A 21,298-nucleotide genomic window follows, 5' to 3' on the forward strand; every position below is an offset into this window, starting at 1 on the left:
GGAGTGCAAAAGACTAAGTGTGGACTATTTTGATGAGTCATTATTTTCTAGTACTCACTTAGTTTTCGCACCATATTGTATTAGTGAAATGTGTTTAATTCTCCATTTTATCTCATCTTCACTATTTGGGCTGAATTTCAAGACTAATTCTTATCTAGATTAATTTGAATTATTTGGGATTAATTATTTCAATCATTTTCTGCAGGACAATCACTATTGAAAGGTTGAGAAAGAGTCCATTGAAGATGGTCAGTCTTGAACAGAACGGTCAGTTGATGACTAAGACCGGACGGTCTTAGAAGCTGCATGTGAGTCTTGACAGAACGGTCTGACAAAGTATGCTTGACCGAACGGTCTGTTGAAGCCTACACCGAAGGCCTATCAATGACCGAGCACTGCACTACCGATTAGTCTTTTAAAGACTACATCCCACACAAGTGAAGTAACCTACAGAGCAGTGTTGCACTGAACAATCTATGGAGACTAGACTGAACGACATGTCTAAGTCCATACCGAATGGTCTGTGAGCTTGCACCAAATGGCCGAGCAATTCAAACCGAATGGTCTGTGAAAGTTTTGCACCAAATGGTCAGAGCACCTGCAAAGCTGTTGAACCGAATAAACTGAGACCGAGCGGCAACAAGCCGTAGCCTAAGGATGCATGACCGAACGGTCTGATGAAGACTACACTGCACACCAGTGAACTAACCTTCAGAGTAGTGTTTCACCGAACGACAAGCTAGTATTGACCGAACGATTAGATCAGGGGCTAAAGAAACTCAGCAGCAGTGTTGGAAGCACATTCTGGGACTTCAAAAGGGTGGCCATGTCGATAGTGTAGCTCAATTTGATTTTATATTGTAATTGGGTCAGACTTTGTGACTTCTTGCCCATTAGGAGGGCATTTTGGTCTTTTCGGTGGTATAAAACCCTAAAAACAAATTTCTCTGGAAGTCTCTCCGCCGCCACTTAGTTTTGGGGAGCATTTTCTTCCTCCTCCCCTTTGGGGAGGTTTAGGTTCTGTTTCTTTTTCATTTCCATGTATTGAATCTTTAAGAGTTGAAATCATTGATGCATCCACTTTTCAGTTTCATTTTACTGTGCATTGTGTTCTTCACTTTTGCATCTTACTGTTCATCATCTCTTTCCTTGCTAGTGCGTTTTACTATTCTGCGAGTTGCTGTTCATTCTGTGTTTATGTTCATTTGGTGCATTTACATTTAGCTGCATTTATGTTTTCTGCATTCTACACGTTTACTGTTCCAGCATTTTGTTTCTGCAATTTCGTTTCTGCTGCACTGTGTTTTGAATTCTGCAAGTTTACTGTTTTTGCACTTATTGAAAGTACCGTTCGGTTTTCTTCTGCATTGACTTGTCCATTTTTTACATTCTCATTTCCATTCGGTCTTGCTTTTATTCCGTTCGGCTTTCTCATGTTTTAACTCGTTTCCTTTTCTACTTTAATTATCGTTCAGTCTCCTCATCAGGACCGTTCGGTATCTGGCAACTCGTGCTAGAACCATTCAGCTCTGTGAGTAAGACCGTTCGACTTTGAATAACCATTCGGTCTTCATGTTTTCCACATTTAATTCAATGCTGTCAATTCTGCTTACATCTTTATTTAACTTCGAGTTGTAAATTAGTTTAATTTTCTTTGCAAAAACTCATCAAACCCCCCCTCACTGCGTGTTAGACCTAAGTCCTGAACCACATTTAGTCCTTGAGAGACGACCTAGGAGTCACTTCTTAGTCTATACTTCATTCTTTATGCTCATCAAATTTGTATGGGATGCAACAACTCATCAATAGTACACAATCAAAAAGTTGTTTCACACAGTTTCAAGTACATACATACATAGTTTCAAATACGGACATATAGACACATATGATAGAAAGAATACACATAATCTGTTATATATATGATTATTGAGGATCAAATTATTTATTTTTTCTAAGTAATTGAAGTTTAGTATTAGAGATTGGAATCACGAGAATAATGTAGTTCAGTTTTGTTTGAGGTTGAAAGAGGAGGAAGTGAAGAGTCACAAGAGGTTGCAACTTTTGTTATTGAGAAGTTGGCAAACGTGCAACTGAAGAGCCCAACATTTAATGAAAAAAGCAAGTTCGTGTGGGTTGATGCAGTTGGAAAACTTTGGATGAAAGACACAAGAAACATCTAAGTTTAAGGATGAGTTTTTTTAGAATAAACTTAAAATGTGATAGATTTAATTAAGTTGTTTATTTGCTTAAAAATATTTTCAGTTTTAGAGTATAATGGTCACTAGATTAATGAGGTGGTTTTTAGACAATAATAGAAAATAAACGGTGTCTAAATGATACAGTTGATAGCTTTATAGGTGAAAAGCCAATATGTAAGTCTAAAAATTTTAATTGTCTTACTGACAAATACCATAAACATATTCAGAAATATACAAGTGAGTGTCATTTTCAAACATATATATTACCATGTAGAAATCTTTCATTCATCTTTGCTTCAATATTAACTAAGTTTCCAGCCCTTTTGGATAATTTCTTACTTTTCTTGAGATCTTGCAACAGTTCTCTGATCTCCTTTATGTCCTGCAAGCTATCTTTTAAATATCCAAACCCGTCTTTACCTCTTTCTCTCCTTTCTTGAAATCCGAAAGAAGTTCTTTCATCTCCTTCATGTCTCGCAAGATATCTTTGGTAATAGACAAATCTGTCTTCATCTCTGTCATAACTCGCCTTCCAAGTTTCCCCTTCTTTATTTATTTAACAAAGTGGTCTATTACCTGTGTGAGAAGGTAAACTATAGGCTAACCTAAACTACAAATAAACTGTACTAGAATTAGATTATAGAATCATGTACAAAGGAACTTGTGTTGTAGCAGCAGTCAACTCGTTTATTCATACAAAAAATTTGCCTTAGATCCAATTTATTTCCATCCTTTTGTCGTATTCTAAAAGATCAGGACTGCTTCATAGCTACAAATTTTACTAGAACTAACAAGAACCACATACTCATTTCCTATCACACACACTTTTTCAATGTTTTCATGTTTTAACTGTCATCATCAGTGAAGTCTGGTTCAAGGGGCTTCCTCAGTGAGCCAAGGATATCAAGTTCAGGTCCGTATCTCAGGCTTCTACCTTTCCTTGGGCCGGATGCTAGTTTTGCAGCATACATAGTGCCCATTGGAGCTTGAAGAGGTGCAGAGAAATGTTCAGTGCAAGTTCCAGGCACAAAAGCCATCATCATATTCTCCTTTCTCTTGAGCTCACTTGTCTCCTTTATTCTCTTATACCTGAACCATGCAGCTTGTATGAAGCATGCAGCCCAAGTCCTCCACTGATGGGAGTGGAACCTAAAAGTATACCTCAGTTGTTTGCTGTGCAACCTTCTGAACTGTGCTGCCACAAACTTCAAGTCCCCAGCAATGAGTGCAAAGGCTTCCACTTCAGTGATGGCTTTCACTGTGCGAGTTGAGGAAGGAAGGGCAACCGTTGGACGAGGGTCCAAGGCCCATGGCAGAAGCTCTTCACCACAGAAGTCACCAGAGCCAAGTCTGCATGAGTTGAAGAAACCTGTTCTGCCACCATTGGTGGTGCAAGAATCTAGGCGTCCTCTAACAATGAAAAGCATCTCATTCACAAGGTCACCTTCACGAACCACACAAGCCCCTGGAGTGAAAAGAGAAGGTTTCAGCCTTTCACATATTGCATCTAGCATCCTCTCATCCATTTGATCAAACAATGGTACCTGCCGTTGGCCAAAAAGTAGTTCACTCTCAGTTTCTTCTTACCCAAGAAACGCAATAACAATACTCTTGCAGTTGATGTCATGACCCATCATTGATTACTTTTACACTAGATTGAACTATTCATTTGGTATTACAATTTTTTGTTTTCATTTCGGGTTTTAGACCTATACCACAGTTGTACGTTTTAGTCCTGAATACTGATATCCAATATCACAGTAAAATTACTACAAAAGTATTCCAATATATAAAAACAATCATTTAGAAAAACTGTTCAGGAACATAAACTTACAACTTTCTTTTATGGAGACCAAAACGTAAAATGGAGATAAGTATAAGGATCAAATGAAGAGTTCAATCTTTATATTACATATTTAGTGTTCTGCCTCACATTTGGACTTGGAGCATGGTTGATGTGCAAGTCCATCAATCTTGTGCTGTGATTCAACTTACTATTAGAACAAGGAGGCAAGAATCAAACTCTAGACCTTTAAGGCATACAATGACACAACCTTAGTAATGTTTTACATGAGACGATTGTTCAATAGTTTTACAATTCACAAAACTGTTTAAGAGAAAGCAAAGGGGGTAGACAAAAAAAACATACTTGTCGAACTAGATTGAGGCAAAGGTGGCGTTTGATGTCACGTCTTAGATCTGTGGGAAGGTCTCTAAGAATAGTTTCCTCATCAACTCCTCTTGTAGCAGCCCATCTGAATTGTTCATGACGTCTTACATTTTGCTTCAGGAAACGAGGGAGCTGCCTGTGACGCATCCATCTTTCCGTATCTGTTCTTCTTATTCTCCATTCTTCTAGCCGCGTAGTGGTGGATTGCAAGTATGTCTGTTAGTTGGTAAGAATTTGTTAGGTTACTTTATAATGATAACCTAATCTATTCCCTCTTCTCACCTCAACACTCGATTAACAGAGATGAATGTATGATTAACAGAGATGAATGTATGAATATGTACTTTATTAACTTTGCAAAGTATAGAAAACAGAATCACAAGTAACCAAGGAAGCCTCCCTTCCTCCACTGGAACAACGATCCAGTCTCTACCCAAAAGGGACAAAATATTTGATGCCCCTCTCTCCACCTATTCTATTATTATTTATACCCTCTCTCTACTAACAATTATCATACTACTCTCCTTACACGTGTCTCACACGTGTTTAACTTACTCTCTTTTATTCCTAACATTACTCCATCCCTCAAAATCAACCTTGTCCTCAAGGTTGAAGTCAGGGAGCTGGTGTCCTCCGAATTCTAGTCTGGAGGCTTGGGTGGTGGCAAATCCTCCTCCAATGTTTTCCATTCTTCTTTGATTCTATTAACTTCCCACATTCTCGTCACCTCTTTTTCAAAACTATAAGCCCAGAGAAGATGATCTTTGATGTCTATCAATGCTTCCAGCAGCTCTTTCCCCTCTGCAGGTCCCTCTTTATTGGGAGTTAAGTCACTCTCTTTTGTCTCCCCCTCCACCAATTCTGCTTGGCTCAAGCTCCAAGCAAGAGTCATGGTTTCAATCACTTGTAGTATATAAGCTAACTCTTTGGATTCAGAAATATTTTCTCTGCCTATTGGCTTGTGTTCTTTAGAAGACTGATTCAAGTCTGGCATTACAACCTGCAAGAAGCAAAAACAACCAAGTATATTCCCACCAACATCAATTTTCTTGTTTGTTGTTATATAACGCTCAACAAATTCTCCATTTAACCAGGCTAGACCTTTGTCCATATGTAACATATCCAATCCAACTGGTTCATCTCCAGGTGGAGCATGCACAATAGTCTTGCACCATGTCAATGACTGCATTTTTGGTGGTTTTGAAGTAGATGTCCAGTTGACATTACTCAGCCCATCTCCCTAGTATAGCTTTACGTGTTCTCCTTGCACTCCAATCTTGTAAGTCCAAGCATATGAAGACAAGTCTATCGTCCCATTTTTCAATCTCTTAATCTTCACACTTGTAAGTCCTGCCCCCACAAAGTCATAAAAGGGTCCAGTTGTCTGTAAGCCAACTTGATATTCCTGATTCACAAAAGCATGGAGAGCATGACCTGTAGACTCAATTAGAAGAGTTGGTTTGCTTCCCTTTTTCAAGAACTCTTCATTTTCACCCACAAATATACTTGTGGTATGCCATAGGTAGTTAGTGGTACCTTTGGTAGTATTGATGAAATCAGCAAAACCAATTTTGACAAAGTCTGTTGTTCCCCATATTCCTGGTTTCTCCTTCACAATGTCCCATAACAAAGAATTTACACCTTTATTTGATTGCTGCAAACTTTCAGGAATCGTTGCAACTACATTTTTCTGGGAATTAACCTTCGTTGTGTTGAACACTACATTCTTGCAATCAGGAAGAATGCTAACTGACCAAGTTGGCAAGCGATATGATGTATTCCGAAATTCCACTGTTCTATCATTTTTATCATCACAGTAGAATGAATTGCATGTATCAATCACAGGATCTGGAGCATCACATTGCTGGCACATTATCCAAGGGACACCAGTATTCTGAGACACAGCCATCTTTGTAGCCCACAAGGCATATTTCTTACCATCCTCTTTATAAAAATTTTCATAGTATCCATATTCATTTTCTATTTGTATTGTCCTAGGAAGAAGCTTTCTATTAACCAAAAGAGTGCCCTTAATTGTGCGACCCATGTGAAAGAGACGGTATCGAAGCTGCAAAGGCAGTTGATGTGTGCTCAGCTTCAGCTCTGTTTCTCCCATTCCCTTACCCGTATTTTTCAGATCCAAGAGATTATTAATTTTTTCATCTTCTTCGTCTTCCTGCCCTCCGTCGGCATTGACAGATCCCTCCTGTCGTACCTCTGCCATCCTCTCACCCACGACCAATGCTTGTGCCACCAAATTTTCAAACTCCTGGGTGTATTCGTCGACGCTCCCCTACTGCTGCACTGCCGCCAACTTCTCAAGAACGGTGCCTCGATTCAGTCCACCGAACCTCCGTGTCAGCGCTTCCATGAACATTTTCCAATTCGGAACTTTGGTCTTCTTCCGCCAGAAGCGGATCCAATAGTAGCTCGTGCCTCTCTCCGTACAGGTATATACCGGTTTCATCTTCTTCCTCTCCGTCACATTCTGTAGATCGAAAAATTTCTCTGCCTTCGCGATCCAGCACATGGGGTCCACTCAACGTGTTTCATCCCGCTACGTTGCATGTCTCCTCCGTCCTCTTCCGCTTCGTCCTCCGACTTCTCTGGTGGCCGCCCTTTGCGTTCAACGTTGACGGAATCGCGACTTCCTTCGGAGCTCCGACGCTGGTTCCTTCTTCTCTCCCTATCGCGATTAATGTTTCGTCTTCCACGATCGCCATTTGCGTTTCGAGCCATTCCCCTCATCTCCGCTCGAATTTCCTCCAACATCATTTCCATGGAATCAAATATGCACTCCAGTCCACTCATTTTATTCTCCATCTTGTCTCTCCTTCGATTTGGATCCGACAGGTCGGATCAATATGTTAGGTTACTTTATAATGATAACCTAATTTATTCCCTCTTCTCACCTCAACACTCGATTAACAGAGATGAATGTATGATTAACGGAGATGAATGTATGATATGTATTTTATTAACTCTGAAAAGTATAGAAAACAGAATCACAAGTAACCAAGGAAGTCTCCCTTCCTCCACTGGAACAACGATCCAGTCTCTACCCAAAAGGGACAAAATATCTCATGCCCCTCTCTCCACCTTTTCAGTTATTATTTATACCCTCTCTCTACTAACAATTATCATACTACTCTCCTTACACGTGTCTAACTTACTCTCTTTTATTCATAACAGAATTTCAGTTATATTTTATCAAAAGGATGAAAATACAATTAGTTTAAACCTGGTGTTTAAGGAATGCTATTTTACTAAACAGACAATCAGTATTTCTGCAAAAAAAATTCCGAGTTCTTAGACTTGCAGCACATTAGAACACTAGCAATATAGACTTACTTGCATATTTCCAATGAGTAATGCAAAAAGCACCAATCCAAGAACTGCAATGATCACAGCAAAATTGATTTCTGCAACTCGTGTGCCAGTCAATAGATTTTGTCCCACAGAGCTGCAAATTTGGCATAGTATTATTGGTTAGAATATCACAATTCACAAATCTTTAGTGTTCACCAAAAGTATGTTAAGGATTAAGAATGAACGGATTTTTAAGATGTAAAAAACGTAATATTTTCTTTGTGCACAAGAAGGTCTTGATTATAGAAAAAACAAAGTATCTCTGTTTAGGAAAAAAAAAAATCAACTTGTCCTTCACTTAAATATGCTTGAGTGAAATCCTACAATAATTAATGGTATTTCAGATCTTCGGATTATGCTCTAAACGATGTTTTATTGCTTATTGCCATCAAATTAATGAGATAAATCAAGATGCAATAAAATTGTTGTGTTCCGATAAAAGAATACTAACTTACCTTAGATTCCTTAGTCCCCACCACAGACAGTAATAGTACTTGTTGAAGAATTTTGAGGCTGTAATTTCCAAATTTAGAGCATCAGTAAAAATGCCAAATTGAAAGAAGTCACTGTTCTGATCACATAGGCTAGAGAGATTGCTTGATCTTAACCAAGCAATCCTATCTGGGTCAGCCATGCTTTGGCAATCAAGATAATGATACTGGCACTGTGGGTACTGCAGTGTACAAGCTTTCTTCCAACATTCATTCTGGCGTTCAATTGACAACAGGTACCAAGAGGATCCTAAAACCTTTGTAAAATAGAGGAACAGTTAATAACCTAATCATAAGAAATAACATAAATGAAATAGAACAGACAAAACGTAAGTTCTTATACAAAGAATTATTAAGAACAGTAACTTACATGACTAGCCAGCATATAGAGCATCAGATTATATGCTGCCCCAGCCCATGCCTTTTCCATCATTACCCCATTTGCCTTGACGATTTCAGATGACAGAGGATAAATAAGATACAACCTCAAGAAGTACTGGAAAATGGAAACAAGGCGCAAAACATGCCTTGAAGCAATCATTTGAGACCCTTTTAAATTTGGAATTACGGCCCAAATTAATACCTAAAATGTGTATATGAATTGCAAAATTATTATCCCATTGCAGAAAGAAACAAAACAGGATGCATAAAACAAAGACACAATAGCATTTAGAACTGTAACATCTATTTAGTTCAGTAAATCACCCTGAGAAATGCAGCCAATCACACAACTAAGCAGAAACTTTTAGCATGTTATTATATTATTATAATTGTTTTATCATATAGCACATAGGAGGTTTCAGGATCTATGTAGAGTATAGTTAGGTGGGGGAAAGTGAAAAGGTTTTATGAAAACTTATAACCCTAAAAACCTTACAATTTGTCCAAATATGTTTTTGATTTCATTGAACCAAGCAGATTCTTTGTTCTCTTTATCCTTCTCAGTCTTCTAAATCTCAGGTTATCTAGATACCCAAGTAGATAATTCCAAATTATTTGTTTAAGTTAACCTGGTTTTGATGTATCAAGTTGAGAAAAATTTATATATAAGGATAGCAACAATGCATGAAGTAATGGTGGTCAGTATCAATTAACCTAGGTTTGTATTCTTATAAGGAAATCTAGTATTAATTAACATACATTTATGGCTAGAGTTATAGATTTTCAGAAATTCTTGGATCAGAGAAAAAATGAATGGAAATTTTGTATGAGGATCATACCTGTGGAAGTGGTTGAGCAGCCACAAGATCAAGCCAGAAGTCTTTTCGCATGTAGTTTGATGCAATTTTTGAAGAGTCTATAATAAGCTCTCCTCTACCAGAAACACGAGAGGAAGGAGCAATATAAGCTGTTTGAAACCGAAAATAAATCTGAATAATGTAAAATGCATCTATCAGAGACCGGATTATGGTGAGGAACACTTCAAGAGCAGTTGACATATCAATGCACTTGTCTTTCTTAGCCACTGGTAAGTAAAAGAAAAGGGGATCCACAAACAGTGAAAGCAAACATGCTGCTAAGAAAATTTTATTCCATGTATTTATTGTAGGTCCCCTGGGATCTAATATCAAAATCTGTGCTGAATCATAGTCCTCAGAAAAGACCCTGGAAAGTTCTCTTCCATCACCTGACTTGCCTATGGTATCCTTCTCAACCTTGTGTTTAGCACTCATCTCATCACAGGCCACCAATGACAAGTGTTTTTCTTTGTTGTCCATTAACGTATTTGTCTCAAGTTCATCTTGAAATCTGGTTGCAAATACACACAACTGAGTTTCAGCCCCAAAATGAAATGAAACAACAATGATAAAAATAACTAAGTTCTGCAAAATTGTAATCACATAGATTTATACATGGCCTATTGCATTAATAAGTTAATAGAGTCAGTTACCAACAAGTTACATTAAATTCTGACTATATGTTAATAAGTTTCAGCTCAATGTCAAAAGGAAAAAGCTTGCAAACCTCACAGATCTTGATCTATCTGAACCCATAATTGGCTAGAAGTAAAACTATTTAGTTTCACTCCTCTAGTAGACAAAGAGAATATCTATATATATATATATATATATATATATATATATATATNATATATATATATATATATATATATATATATATATATATATATATATATATAGACACACACAGGCTATTAGCTACAGGAAAAGATTTGACAATAAAATGCTCAACCACAAAATATTGAAAATAGTTTTCAATTTAGTCTTTCCCAGAAATCATGTGACACAAAAGGAGTACTATGTTGTACAGTAATCTTTTTCGGGTTTTTTTCGTCAAAGTACAGGTAAAACATGTGAATTTGACATTTCTAAAGCTTGTGGAGGATTCAAAGTCGTCGTTCCTTGGACTTAATGGTCATCTTGACATAGTTATATATATATATATATATATATATATATATATATATATATATGAAACCAGCTCAAAGAATGTGAAATGAAACATAAATATGAGGTCCATTTACGTTGAGCCACAAAAACTGCCTTCATTTTCTTTTCCATCAATATTAATATCCATGCAAAATTTTAAGATGCAGTTAGGGGAAACGTATCATTGAAAAGCATCACATCCACGTTCAATTATGTGGTTAAATAATACTAGTAGAAAGGGAAATACCATAAGCCTGAAAAATGAAAAAGATGAAAAGAATATAAAATCTCCTTAAAAGCTATTTTTGAATATACTATTCGGCTTCTACCATGAAATTTAATTCCAATCTCTTGATTTGTCCTAATCAGTGAAGAAAATAGGAACATGAGTCATGGAGCAGTCCCATTCTGCAATGAAATACTGTGTTTAATGTTTTTTATTCATGTCGTATAGAACAGAATACTCCACTCAGGGTAGAGAACAGGGCATCAAAGTTTTCCATGTCATTGCATAAAAACATTTTTCTTCCTTATATTCTCAAATTTCTTATGAAGAGATTTTGACAACAGAAAACCTTAATCAACATCAGAGCAGAGACTGACCATTGATGTCAACCTTTCTCTCATCTCCATGCGTTGTCTAGGGACAGCCATGCACTGATATTGGAAACGTGTGAAGAATTATGCCATTATAAACAAGAGAAATGTTATATAACACTTCAACTTTCAATGTTATATAACATAGTGAACAAAATTCATGCGAGTGATGAGTTTCTTTGATGCATCTCATGGATAAACGAATGACTCTGCTATGAATTTCAACTAATACAAAAGTGAGTTAAGAAAACAAAAGATGAAAATTGTGTATCTTATTTCATAATAAGGAGAGAGTACAATTGATATATATATAATTGTTTAAAGCAATATAAAAATGGAATATAAGTATAAAAACAGAATATAAATATATGAACATAAATGCCTATATATGAATGGAAAATAAATTAAATCCAATATTCCCCTCAAGCTGCAACATATATCCTTAATGCTCAGCTTGGACAACAAAGATTGAAATTGTGCTGGATGCAAAGCTTTAGTATGGATGTCTGCAAGTTGTGATGAAGTGAAAATAGGCAGGAGTTTAATTACACCAGCTTGAACTTTATCCCTTATGAGATGACAATCAATTTCAATGTGCTTTGTCCTCTCATGAATATTGTCACAAAACAGAGGAACTGGTTGTGGTAGAGGTTGTTTCAAATCATGGAGCAAATACAAAAGCCATTGAATTTCACATGTTATGGAAGCTAAGGCTCTATATTCTGCTTCAATTGATGATCTAGATATAGTACCTTGCTTCTTGGATTTCCAACTGATTAAGGATGCACCATAGAACACATTAAAACTAGTCACAGACCTTATAGTATCAGGGCAAGCAGCCCAATCAGAATCACTAAAAGCCTTAAGAGAATGTTTTGTGTTGGAGGCAAAGAATAATCCTTGTCCTGGATTGTTCTTGATGTATCTCAGGATCCTTATTGTTGCTGCATAGTGATTTTCCAAAGATTGGAAAGAAATTGACTGAGAGTACTAATAGAAAAACATAAATCTGGTCTTGTGTTGGTTAGATATAATAACCTACCAAGAAGTCTTCTATAGGCTTGCACATCTGAATAGGGTTTCCCTTCTGTCTTGGAGAATTTTGTGTCTGGTTGTATGGGAGTAGAAATAGGTTGACATCCTAACAATCCTGCATCTTCTAGTAACTCTAGAGCATACTTCCTTTGTGACAAATTAATGCCCTGTTGAGATCTTGCAATTTCTAAGCCTAGACTAGGTCTTTAATTTTGAACTTTGCATTCAATAGAGCCTTCACAGTTTGGATTTCATGGATGTCATCACCTACCAAAACTATATCATCTACATAAACAAGTAAGATGGTGATATGAGTAGAATCACTTTTGACAAAAAGTGAATAATCTGATTTTGATTGTATGTAGCCCAAAGAAAGTAAAGTAGTTGTCAACTTGTAATTCCATTGTCTAGAGGTCTGCTTGAGTCCGTATAAGGACTTCAACAACTTGCAAACTTGCCCTGGTTTTTCTGTTTTATAGCCAAGAGGAAGAGACATGTATACCTCTCCATCTAGACCCCCAGGTAAAAAAGCATTATTTACATCTAGTTGATGTAAATACCAATGTTTTAAAGTTGCTAAAGCAAGAACCAATCTTACTATTGTGAGTTTGACAACAGGTGAAAAAGTCTCAAAGTAATCTAAGCCTTGTTGTTGTGTGTAGCCTTTGGCTACTAACCTTGCCTTGTATCTTTCAGTACTCCCATATGTTACCAATAAGGAGTATTGGTAAATCTTGAAGAATTGTTTTGATGATGCTGCAAGAAGTGTTATTTGAAGAGAACATTAGAATTATTTAAAAAGCAACTTGTAGAATTTGGATGTAGTAGGAAAATCTTAAACCTTTTATTTTTCACTGGAATAATCGATTATGGACAAGCTATAATCGATTATCACTTGCATTTTGTACTAGAATAATCGATTATCATGAAGCAATAATCGATTATCACATGTCTTACTTGAATAATCGATTATCACTTCATATAATCGATTATCACTTTTTTAAAAACGTGTAACGGACTTGAATAATTGATTATCACTTACAATAATCGATTATTCGTGGCAGTTGGGACCTGACCTTTGGCATTTAGTGCAATTGGCTATATATTTGGCTTCTGTAATTTTCAGAGGCAACGTTTTTTAACTGAGAAGCTTAATAGAACACTGTTTGTCAGAGGAAAGTTCTCAGAAGCTTTGTTCAAAGTTCCCTTGCTTGGTCTCGTGAAAGGAGAGGCTCGCGTATCGTGTGTCGATAGTCGAAGCAGACTCTCTTCGAGTTACCTAGGTTCGCTCGTCGAAGGAAGGTTCTTTTATATTTTGTTCACTTATTGTAAAACTGTGAAATTGTTTTTAGTGGAACTGTTAATCACTCTTTAGAGTGATTAACGACTGCACGTAGATTCTGTTGAATCGAACCAGTATAAAAATACTCGTGTGATGTTTCTATTCCCTACACTCATTTCATTTTATGCATATTAACTGTTTGATTAATTTTCTTAAAGAAAATTGATTTTCGAAAAAGGATCAACTTGTTTGTTAAAAGTGACCGAACACGCTTTACGCTTACTCTTAGTTTTAATTCCGCTGCGTCATACTCTTCGAACCATATCCCCCTAGTACCTACACCATCAACATGCCTCTTTATTTTGTATACCCATTTACATATGATAGGTTGCTTTCCATAAGGTAGATCAGTCAAAACCCAAGTTTTGGTATTTTTTAAAGCTGCAATTTCTTGATCCAAGGCATTTCTCCAACAATCATGTTTGATGGCTTGGTTATAGGTTTTAGTTTCAATAACTTGGGAAAGATGAAGGACATATGATTTATGAAGAGATGATAATGCATTATATGAGAGATGTGAAGAGATAGGATATAAGGTACCTGTGGATGACTGAGTGGCAGAAGAAGTAGATAACATGTTGCAATGATAATCTTGCAGATAAGATGGTTTATCTTTTGGCCTGGTTAATTTCCTTTGTGGAGTAATAGTGCAGGTTCAATAGAAACAAGTTGAGAAGAAGAAATAATAGGGTCTGGAACAATAGAAGGAGGAGATGTAGGTGGTAAAGAGGTTTGATCAGTAGCTTCTGAGAAAAGAGGTGATGGAGAAGAAATGATTTTGGCGACAAAATCCAAGGAATTTGAATTTTGTGCATCAAAAGGTGAGTGCTTGTCACTAGTAAGAAAAGGAAATATGTTTTCATAAAATACTACATTCCTTGCTATAAAAATTTCCCTTGAGTTCAAATCTAACAAAAGGTATCCTTTCATTCCTTTTTTTAAACCAAGTAAAACACATTTTCTTGCACGAGGCTGGAATTTTGTTCTATGAGCTTGAAGAGTTGAAGCATAGCAAACTGAGCCAAAAACTAGTAAGTAAGTAATGTCAGGTTTAACATTATGTAACAACTGAGATGGAGAAAAATTTGCCAAAACTTTGGAAGGAAAAATATTAATGAGTTACACAGCATAACGAACAGCAAAAGACTAGAAAATTATGGGCAAATGGGATTGAAACATTAAAGATCTAGCAACATTGAGAATGTGTTGATGTTTTCTCTCAACAACTCCATTTTGTTGAGGTGTTTTGATGGGTGTCGCAGCCCATGCAAAATTTGATGTGCAATTAGAAATGCAATATAACTAGGAAATGACTCCTAGGTCGTCTCTCAAGGACCAATTTTGCAGTTCAAGAATTAAGTCAAACACGAAGTGGGGGGGGGTTGTGAAAGGTTTGTTGTGAATGCGGATGAACTAAAATCAAAACACTGACGCAAATAGAAATGCAAACACAGATCTAAAAACGGTTTCAAAGAAAGAATGAAAACAATCAGTCATTAACTTATTTACAATGTTTCCAATCACAGATCAACAAAATAAAATTGCGCCTCAAACCTCTAATCCAACAAAGTTAACCAACTAAGCGAAGGTTGACCGTGTTTTCATAAAAGTGAACTAAGCGGACGCAATGTTAATGTCAAATCTAATTTACACCATGCAGTTACATCAACTAAGTAAAGATGTAACACCAACTGGGCAACTAAGCGTATACCCAATTGCAAGTGCAAACACATATTTAATATTAGCCAAGTTAGAGTGCAAATACAGTTACAGTTCAAAAATCTCAAGGAAACATCATAATATAGCTAATGACCAACTGAATTAATTTAAGCTACCATGGAAATTAAATTAACACAACTAGAAACCTTAGACAACAATGAAATAAATTAAAATACTAGACACCAACATTGTTACAAACAAATTATCTAACACATTTAATTAATTTAAATACAAAACTAAAGTAAAGAAATCAAAAGCAACTAATCCTACTATTTAAACTAATTCAAAACAAAGGAATAATCAAACATGGTTTTTCCTACACATCCCATGTGACAATACATGCACCAAATAAAGAAATTCAATTTCTAGAATGGCCAAAAAACCTTCATGGACGTGAGTTCTCCATGCACACAAAGTCCAACTTCAAATTCAACCTTCAATAAACTATAAAATATGTTGGCCTCTTGTCCCATATGCTCCAATCTTCAAGACAATAAACATGTGCCTTCCACACACTATAAAACCATGCACACACTCTTTCCAAACAGCAAAATTCTGATTGCACACACCAAGGCACAAAAATGTCGTGAGCTACCAAGTGGATGTTCCAAAAAGTTCTTCAAACCAAAGGCTAAATGCAAGATACTTTGGGTGCTCCAACCAAGATGCTATGTAAGCAAAGTCAAAGGAAATAAACCACCCAAAACATCTTTTTTCTTGGCAGAATTTGTAGCTAAAGACAAAACCAAATTGGAAAGATTCTTTCTATGAAAATAAGCCTCTCATGTGCTTGCCCAAATAAGGTAAAAAATTAAATGCACCTTTCTCTCTCCCTTCCAATGCTATTTCTCGGTTTTCTCCACCAACCTAAACATTCAAATGCTTTCTCCACTTCTCACCACCGAGAATACACCAAGGAATCCCAAGTTTCAATTGCAAAATAATTCAAGAGCAACAAACCCAAAGTCTACCTTCATCAATCCAACTTCAACACTCACTTTTCTTCAAACTTTTAATGAAAACACAATGCAATCCCTAACTCCCCTTGCTTCACCATCCAACCATCATCAACAAACAAAATGTTCCAGCTCATAATTTACTTCCAACCATCAAAACAAAAGCACAAGAAGAAAATGGTTCAAGCAACAAACACCCATGCACCTACTCAAACTTTCTTCACTACAAAACTCAACAAGAACTTCATTTTCATCATCCAACCAAAAAAATCTTGAACATAAACATCCAAAGTGCAGCAAAAGGAGAAGGAAAACGGAAATAGCTCTTTATTCAAACCAAAGACCCACCATGAAAATGCAAGAAGAAACCTTCAAGCTCATACTTCCAACTTCAAGGAACAAGAAATAAAAGAGAAAATGGGACAGTTTTTCACCACCACCAAGCAAAGAAAACCAAGATTCAAGCAAGAGAAGAAGAAAATTGCATCTTTGTTCATTCAATGGTTCAAAACCGTGGGCAGACCAAAGCTCTTCATGAGAGTGTTCAAAACCTAGCCAAAATGAAGTGTAAAGTGTACTAGCTTGTGCAAGGGTCGGCCTCCACTCTAAATTGCCGAGAGTTCACTCAAATGGTGGGGTCCACCTTCAAAAAGAAACCCTAACCTAAAGCCACATGTCCTACAAAAAATGGGCTTCTAGAATGCCCCTAAGAAGGCCCAAAGCACTTAATCCTAATTAAAGTTTCTAGAAAACTAAAGTACACTTTTATTAAAATTGAAATGACTAAATGTTGACTCTTTAATGTGCACGCCAACATCCTAATGCTCTCAATGACGTTTTCCAAAATTTCCCTACAACCAAAAATGCAATTAATCAGCTCAGAAAATTCAAATTAGTGAAAATACGAATTTCTGACCAAATTAAGCAAAATTAGGAAAAACAGGGAAATAATGGACAATTAAACACAATTCCCTGATTTATTTAAGTGCAATAAACTAAATACAGTCAAGAAAATATCAACTCGTCATGTTTCAACACAAGATAATTGATGTTGTATCCCTTTTTGTCTATAAAAATCTTTCATTCAAACTCATTACCATTATCTAATCTAACAACTTTTACATCAATGCCAAGTTGAGTTTTAATATAAGAAACAAAGCCAATAAGCTGTGATCTTGTATCAGACTTACTTGTCATCAATTTAATCCATGTGAATCTAGACATATCATCCATTATAGTTAAGATAAAATTGAAACCATCAACAAAAGAAGTACATTATGGCCTCCAAATATCAACAATTAAACCAAAAGGAGCTTTTGAAACAGTAGTACTTAATTGAAAAGGAAATTTTCTTTGCTTAGAATAATGACAAGTATCACAATGAGTGTATTTTGTATCAGGTAAAGTGCCATACATGGTGCGTAATTTTGTATAACAAGAAGAAGAAGGATGCCCTAGTCTAGGGTGCCAAATATCTAAAGAGTTGGGTCTTATTGTATACCATATTAGAAAGTGGGTTTAAGGCCTAACTCAACTCCACAAAACATTATTGTAAGGTGAGGTTTGCACCTCACTTATATATTATAAATTGGTCTTATCTCTAGTCGATGTGGGACTTCCAACACACCCCCTTCATGCCGAGGTATAGACATCTCGTGCGTGATAGTAGAAATTGCGTGGTCCAATAGCGGCCCGATAACGGGTGGAAACAAAAATACCTACTCGCTAGGATAGGCTTTAACCTGGCTCTGATACCATATTAAAAAGTGGGTTTAAGGCCTAACTCAACCCCCACAAAACCAGCTTGTAAGGTGAGGTTTGCACCTCACTTATATATTATAAATTGGTCTTATCTCTAGTCGATGTGGGACTTCCAACAAAAATGCTCATTCATTTTTCATTAGAAATTAATGTTGGATGATTATTATTATTATGATTGTTGTGACACATTTCTTTCTTCTCAAGTATCCGTACAATTTTATGTTTTCTATAATTTCATTTTTTTTTTCACTTTTAGTTATATGCTTCTCTGACCTGTGTTTAAGTAAATATTTTCATACATGTTGTAGAAGTTATAAATGAGAAGAAAAAAAGAAATAAATTTTTATGTAAGTTAAAACAAGTTTATGTACAAATTGAGAATTTGGTTTTGAACAATATTTTATAAAAATTAAATAATATCACATTATTTGAGTTTATTTGAATCAGAAAATTTGTGTAAAATTATTAGGTTGAATAGGGCATGGCAGAATAACCGTGACTGTTTGGGTGTAAGTAAATGAATATATATTGCCAATGAAAAGCTGATAGCATTAAAGCTGAAGATGGTTTGCATCAATCACAATCATATATTTCAGCCACCCATCCAAACGTAATATTTGGAACGAATAAATGCATCAAACATCTTATGTTTTTCTTTTTATATTACTCCTTTTTTATCTTCTAAATTTTATATATCTTACTCAGTTCAGTAAATAACCCTAAAACTTGTCTTCTTCAAATAAACAAACATGAAATTTGTCTTTGATTGTAAGATTTTGAAAAATTGTCCTTAAATAATTTATCTTTAGGGGAAGATAATGATGGTAAAAATTTTATTTTTAAAACTGAACTCTCCAATTTTGCCGTATAGATTAGAAAGAGAAAAGAGACCATTTGACACTTTATGAACAAAAATAAATTAACGACGTTTTGAGCAATTAATGTAATGGATAAATAGAAGAAAAGTCTTACAAAACGAAGAAAATTCTTGCAAAATTATATCTTATAATTCGGGTGAAATAAGAATTAGCCCTACATACTTTTATAGTTTGAGTTTCAGAGTATTTAATTTTTTTTTCGAGTATTTAAATTATATTTTTAATTATGTTATTGAAAAATATATTTTAAGCCTTGTATCCTAAATAATATTAGAGATTTTATTTATACAAGTAATATTACATGTAGATTTAGGAAAATACATCTTTAAAACTTTTTTATACAATTTTTTACAACTGTTTATATCACAACTTGTGATTGATTTTTTTTTAAATATACAAATCAATAAAAAATAACAAATAAAAATTGTTAAAATGTACATCACAAGGGATAGACTCGTTATATATTAAATTAAATATGAATTCGTTAAAGTAGTTATTTTTTTCCTGAATAGAAAAATTATAGTACTTATTGGTTTCTAAGTTAGGTGTGTTGACTAAGTCAAATATTTTTGTTATTTATTTTAATTTTTATTATAGTATAATTAAAATAGATCGTCTCATCTATTTATAAAAATACGTATTTATGTATTTTGCTAAACATTACTACTATTATAAAGAGATCTAAAAATAGATGTGCAACATGTAAAAAAAAATATACATACAAATTATTTATATATTATTAAACAATATTATTATGTTATTTATAAATATCAAATTGTTAATCTATATAATAAGAAATAGTAAATAATTATAATAAATTAGTTATGAAAAATATATATTGTTGTTAGTTAAATATTAAATGTAATATTGAAAGTTGTTGGGATTAAAGATGAACAATTTGTTTCAATAAAGAGTTTTTTTTATGATGATGACTTATGAAGTATGGAAGACTTAACCATGGTTAAGAAGAAATGTTGAAGACTTAAAGAATGCTTACATAATTAACCATGATTAATGTGATTTAATTTTTTTAATACTTAATAATTTATGTTTTTTATTATTCAAATGATTTAATCAATGTAATTAACATCAAATATGTTTTATAATAACTAGAATAATATGAAACCAAAAATAATTATTATTATATAAAATAAACTGTAAAATTAAAAATACAATTAATTTGTCAACTTAAGAAATAACACATGTTCGGTCCTAAAAATTAAAAATAAACATGTTCTTCTACATAACAAATCAAAAAGTGTTATGAATAACTATTATCATCCTTGTTGTTCTTCATTTTTTTCATCATTTGACACGCATGATTGTTATGACTCTGGCAAGTGTACCGAATCGTATCAAGTACTATAAATTGTAAGACCAAGTATCATTTTCTCAAGAGACTGACGACCTAGACAGTCATGTGATTTGTTGATTATTTAAGACTTGAGAACAAAGTCATTAGTTTTGTAATGCGAAAATTAAACATGAATGCAAGTGTTTGATCAATTGACTAAAAGAATGCACAGGTGAATGATTGATAAAATATGAGATGATTATGTTTTGGGGGTTTTGACTTCTCCTATTCATTCTCATGTACTTATGAATTCGTCTTTTTCATCAATGTTAATGCCACTTTCTAAATTACTTTAAACCCAATGTCTTAGTGAAGAAAGCCTATCCTTAATTACTAGTTTATAATTTCTTGTCTTCCTAGCAATTAATTCTGCATTACATACGCACAGTCATGTGATTTGTTGATTATTTAAGACTTGAGAACAAAATCATTTGGTTTGTAATGCAAAAATTAAACATAAATGCAAGTGTTTGATCAATTGACTAAAAGAATGCACAGGTGAATGGTTGATAAAATATGAGATGATTATGTTGTTGAGGGTTTTGACTTCTCCTATTCATTCTCATGTATTTATGAATTCTTCTTCTTCATTAATGTCAATGCCACTTTCTAAATTACTTTAAACTCGATGTCTCGGTGAAGAAAGTTTATCCTTAATTACTAGTTTGCAATGTCTTGTCTCCCTAACAATTAATTCTGCATTACATACGAACAAAAGCTTAAAGGCAACCAACCCTCATATCCCTATGTCTAGGCAATACTGCTTTTGGGAGTGTGATGAGTCGATATTTTATTGATTTCGCTTAGTCTATTGTGCTAGAATTAATCAGGGAATTATGCTTAATTGTTCGGTATTTTCCCGTTTTTCCTAATTATGCTTAATTTGACCGGAAATTCTAATTTNAATTAATTTGAATNTTNNGAGCTAATTATTTGCATTATTATTTTCAGGGAAAATTTTGGAAACACAATTTGGGACATTTGGAGGACAACAAATAAATTCAAGACTCTCTGCATGGAAAATTTAGAATTAGTTAT

The 21,298-nt window shown here is 34.7% G+C and overlaps 1 protein-coding gene and 1 pseudogene across 2 annotated transcripts; both read right to left on the reverse strand.

Moving 5' to 3' along the window:
• Positions 1 to 2,809: 2,809 nt before the first annotated feature.
• On the reverse strand, positions 2,810 to 10,263 carry LOC106756531 (protein CNGC15a). Of its 2 annotated transcripts, none has more exons than XM_022778756.1 (7): positions 10,194 to 10,263; positions 9,449 to 9,977; positions 8,599 to 8,673; positions 8,193 to 8,485; positions 7,720 to 7,831; positions 4,348 to 4,584; positions 2,810 to 3,742 (listed from the first exon to the last, which is right to left on the reverse strand). In XM_022778756.1, the coding sequence occupies exons 1-7, from the start codon at positions 10,220 to 10,222 to the stop codon at positions 3,044 to 3,046; spliced, it is 1,974 nt and encodes a 657-aa protein (XP_022634477.1). In that variant the 5' UTR covers positions 10,223 to 10,263; the 3' UTR covers positions 2,810 to 3,043. The 2 variants fall into 2 exon arrangements, with proteins under 2 accessions (XP_022634477.1, XP_014494483.1); XM_014638997.1 differs by having other exon boundaries at positions 8,599 to 8,811.
• On the reverse strand, positions 4,519 to 7,578 carry LOC106756533 (annotated as a pseudogene).
• Positions 10,264 to 21,298: the final 11,035 nt, after the last annotated feature.

Source organism: Vigna radiata, chromosome 2 (assembly GCF_000741045.1).
Source record: "Vigna radiata var. radiata cultivar VC1973A chromosome 2, Vradiata_ver6, whole genome shotgun sequence".
In the NCBI taxonomy this organism is placed as follows: Eukaryota; Viridiplantae; Streptophyta; class Magnoliopsida; order Fabales; family Fabaceae; genus Vigna; species Vigna radiata.

Bases quoted from the DNA above. Each gene is read 5' to 3' on its own strand.
- LOC106756531 (XM_014638997.1), bottom strand. From the start codon at position 10,222: ATGGGTTCAGATAGATCAAGATCTGTGAG. The intron at 7,832-8,192 runs GTAAGTTAGTAT...CCAAATTTGCAG, and splicing joins TGGGGACTAAGGAATCTAAG to CTCTGTGGGACAAAATCTAT. The intron at 3,743-4,347 runs GTATGTTTTTTT...GGCCAACGGCAG, and splicing joins GCCTCAATCTAGTTCGACAA to GTACCATTGTTTGATCAAAT.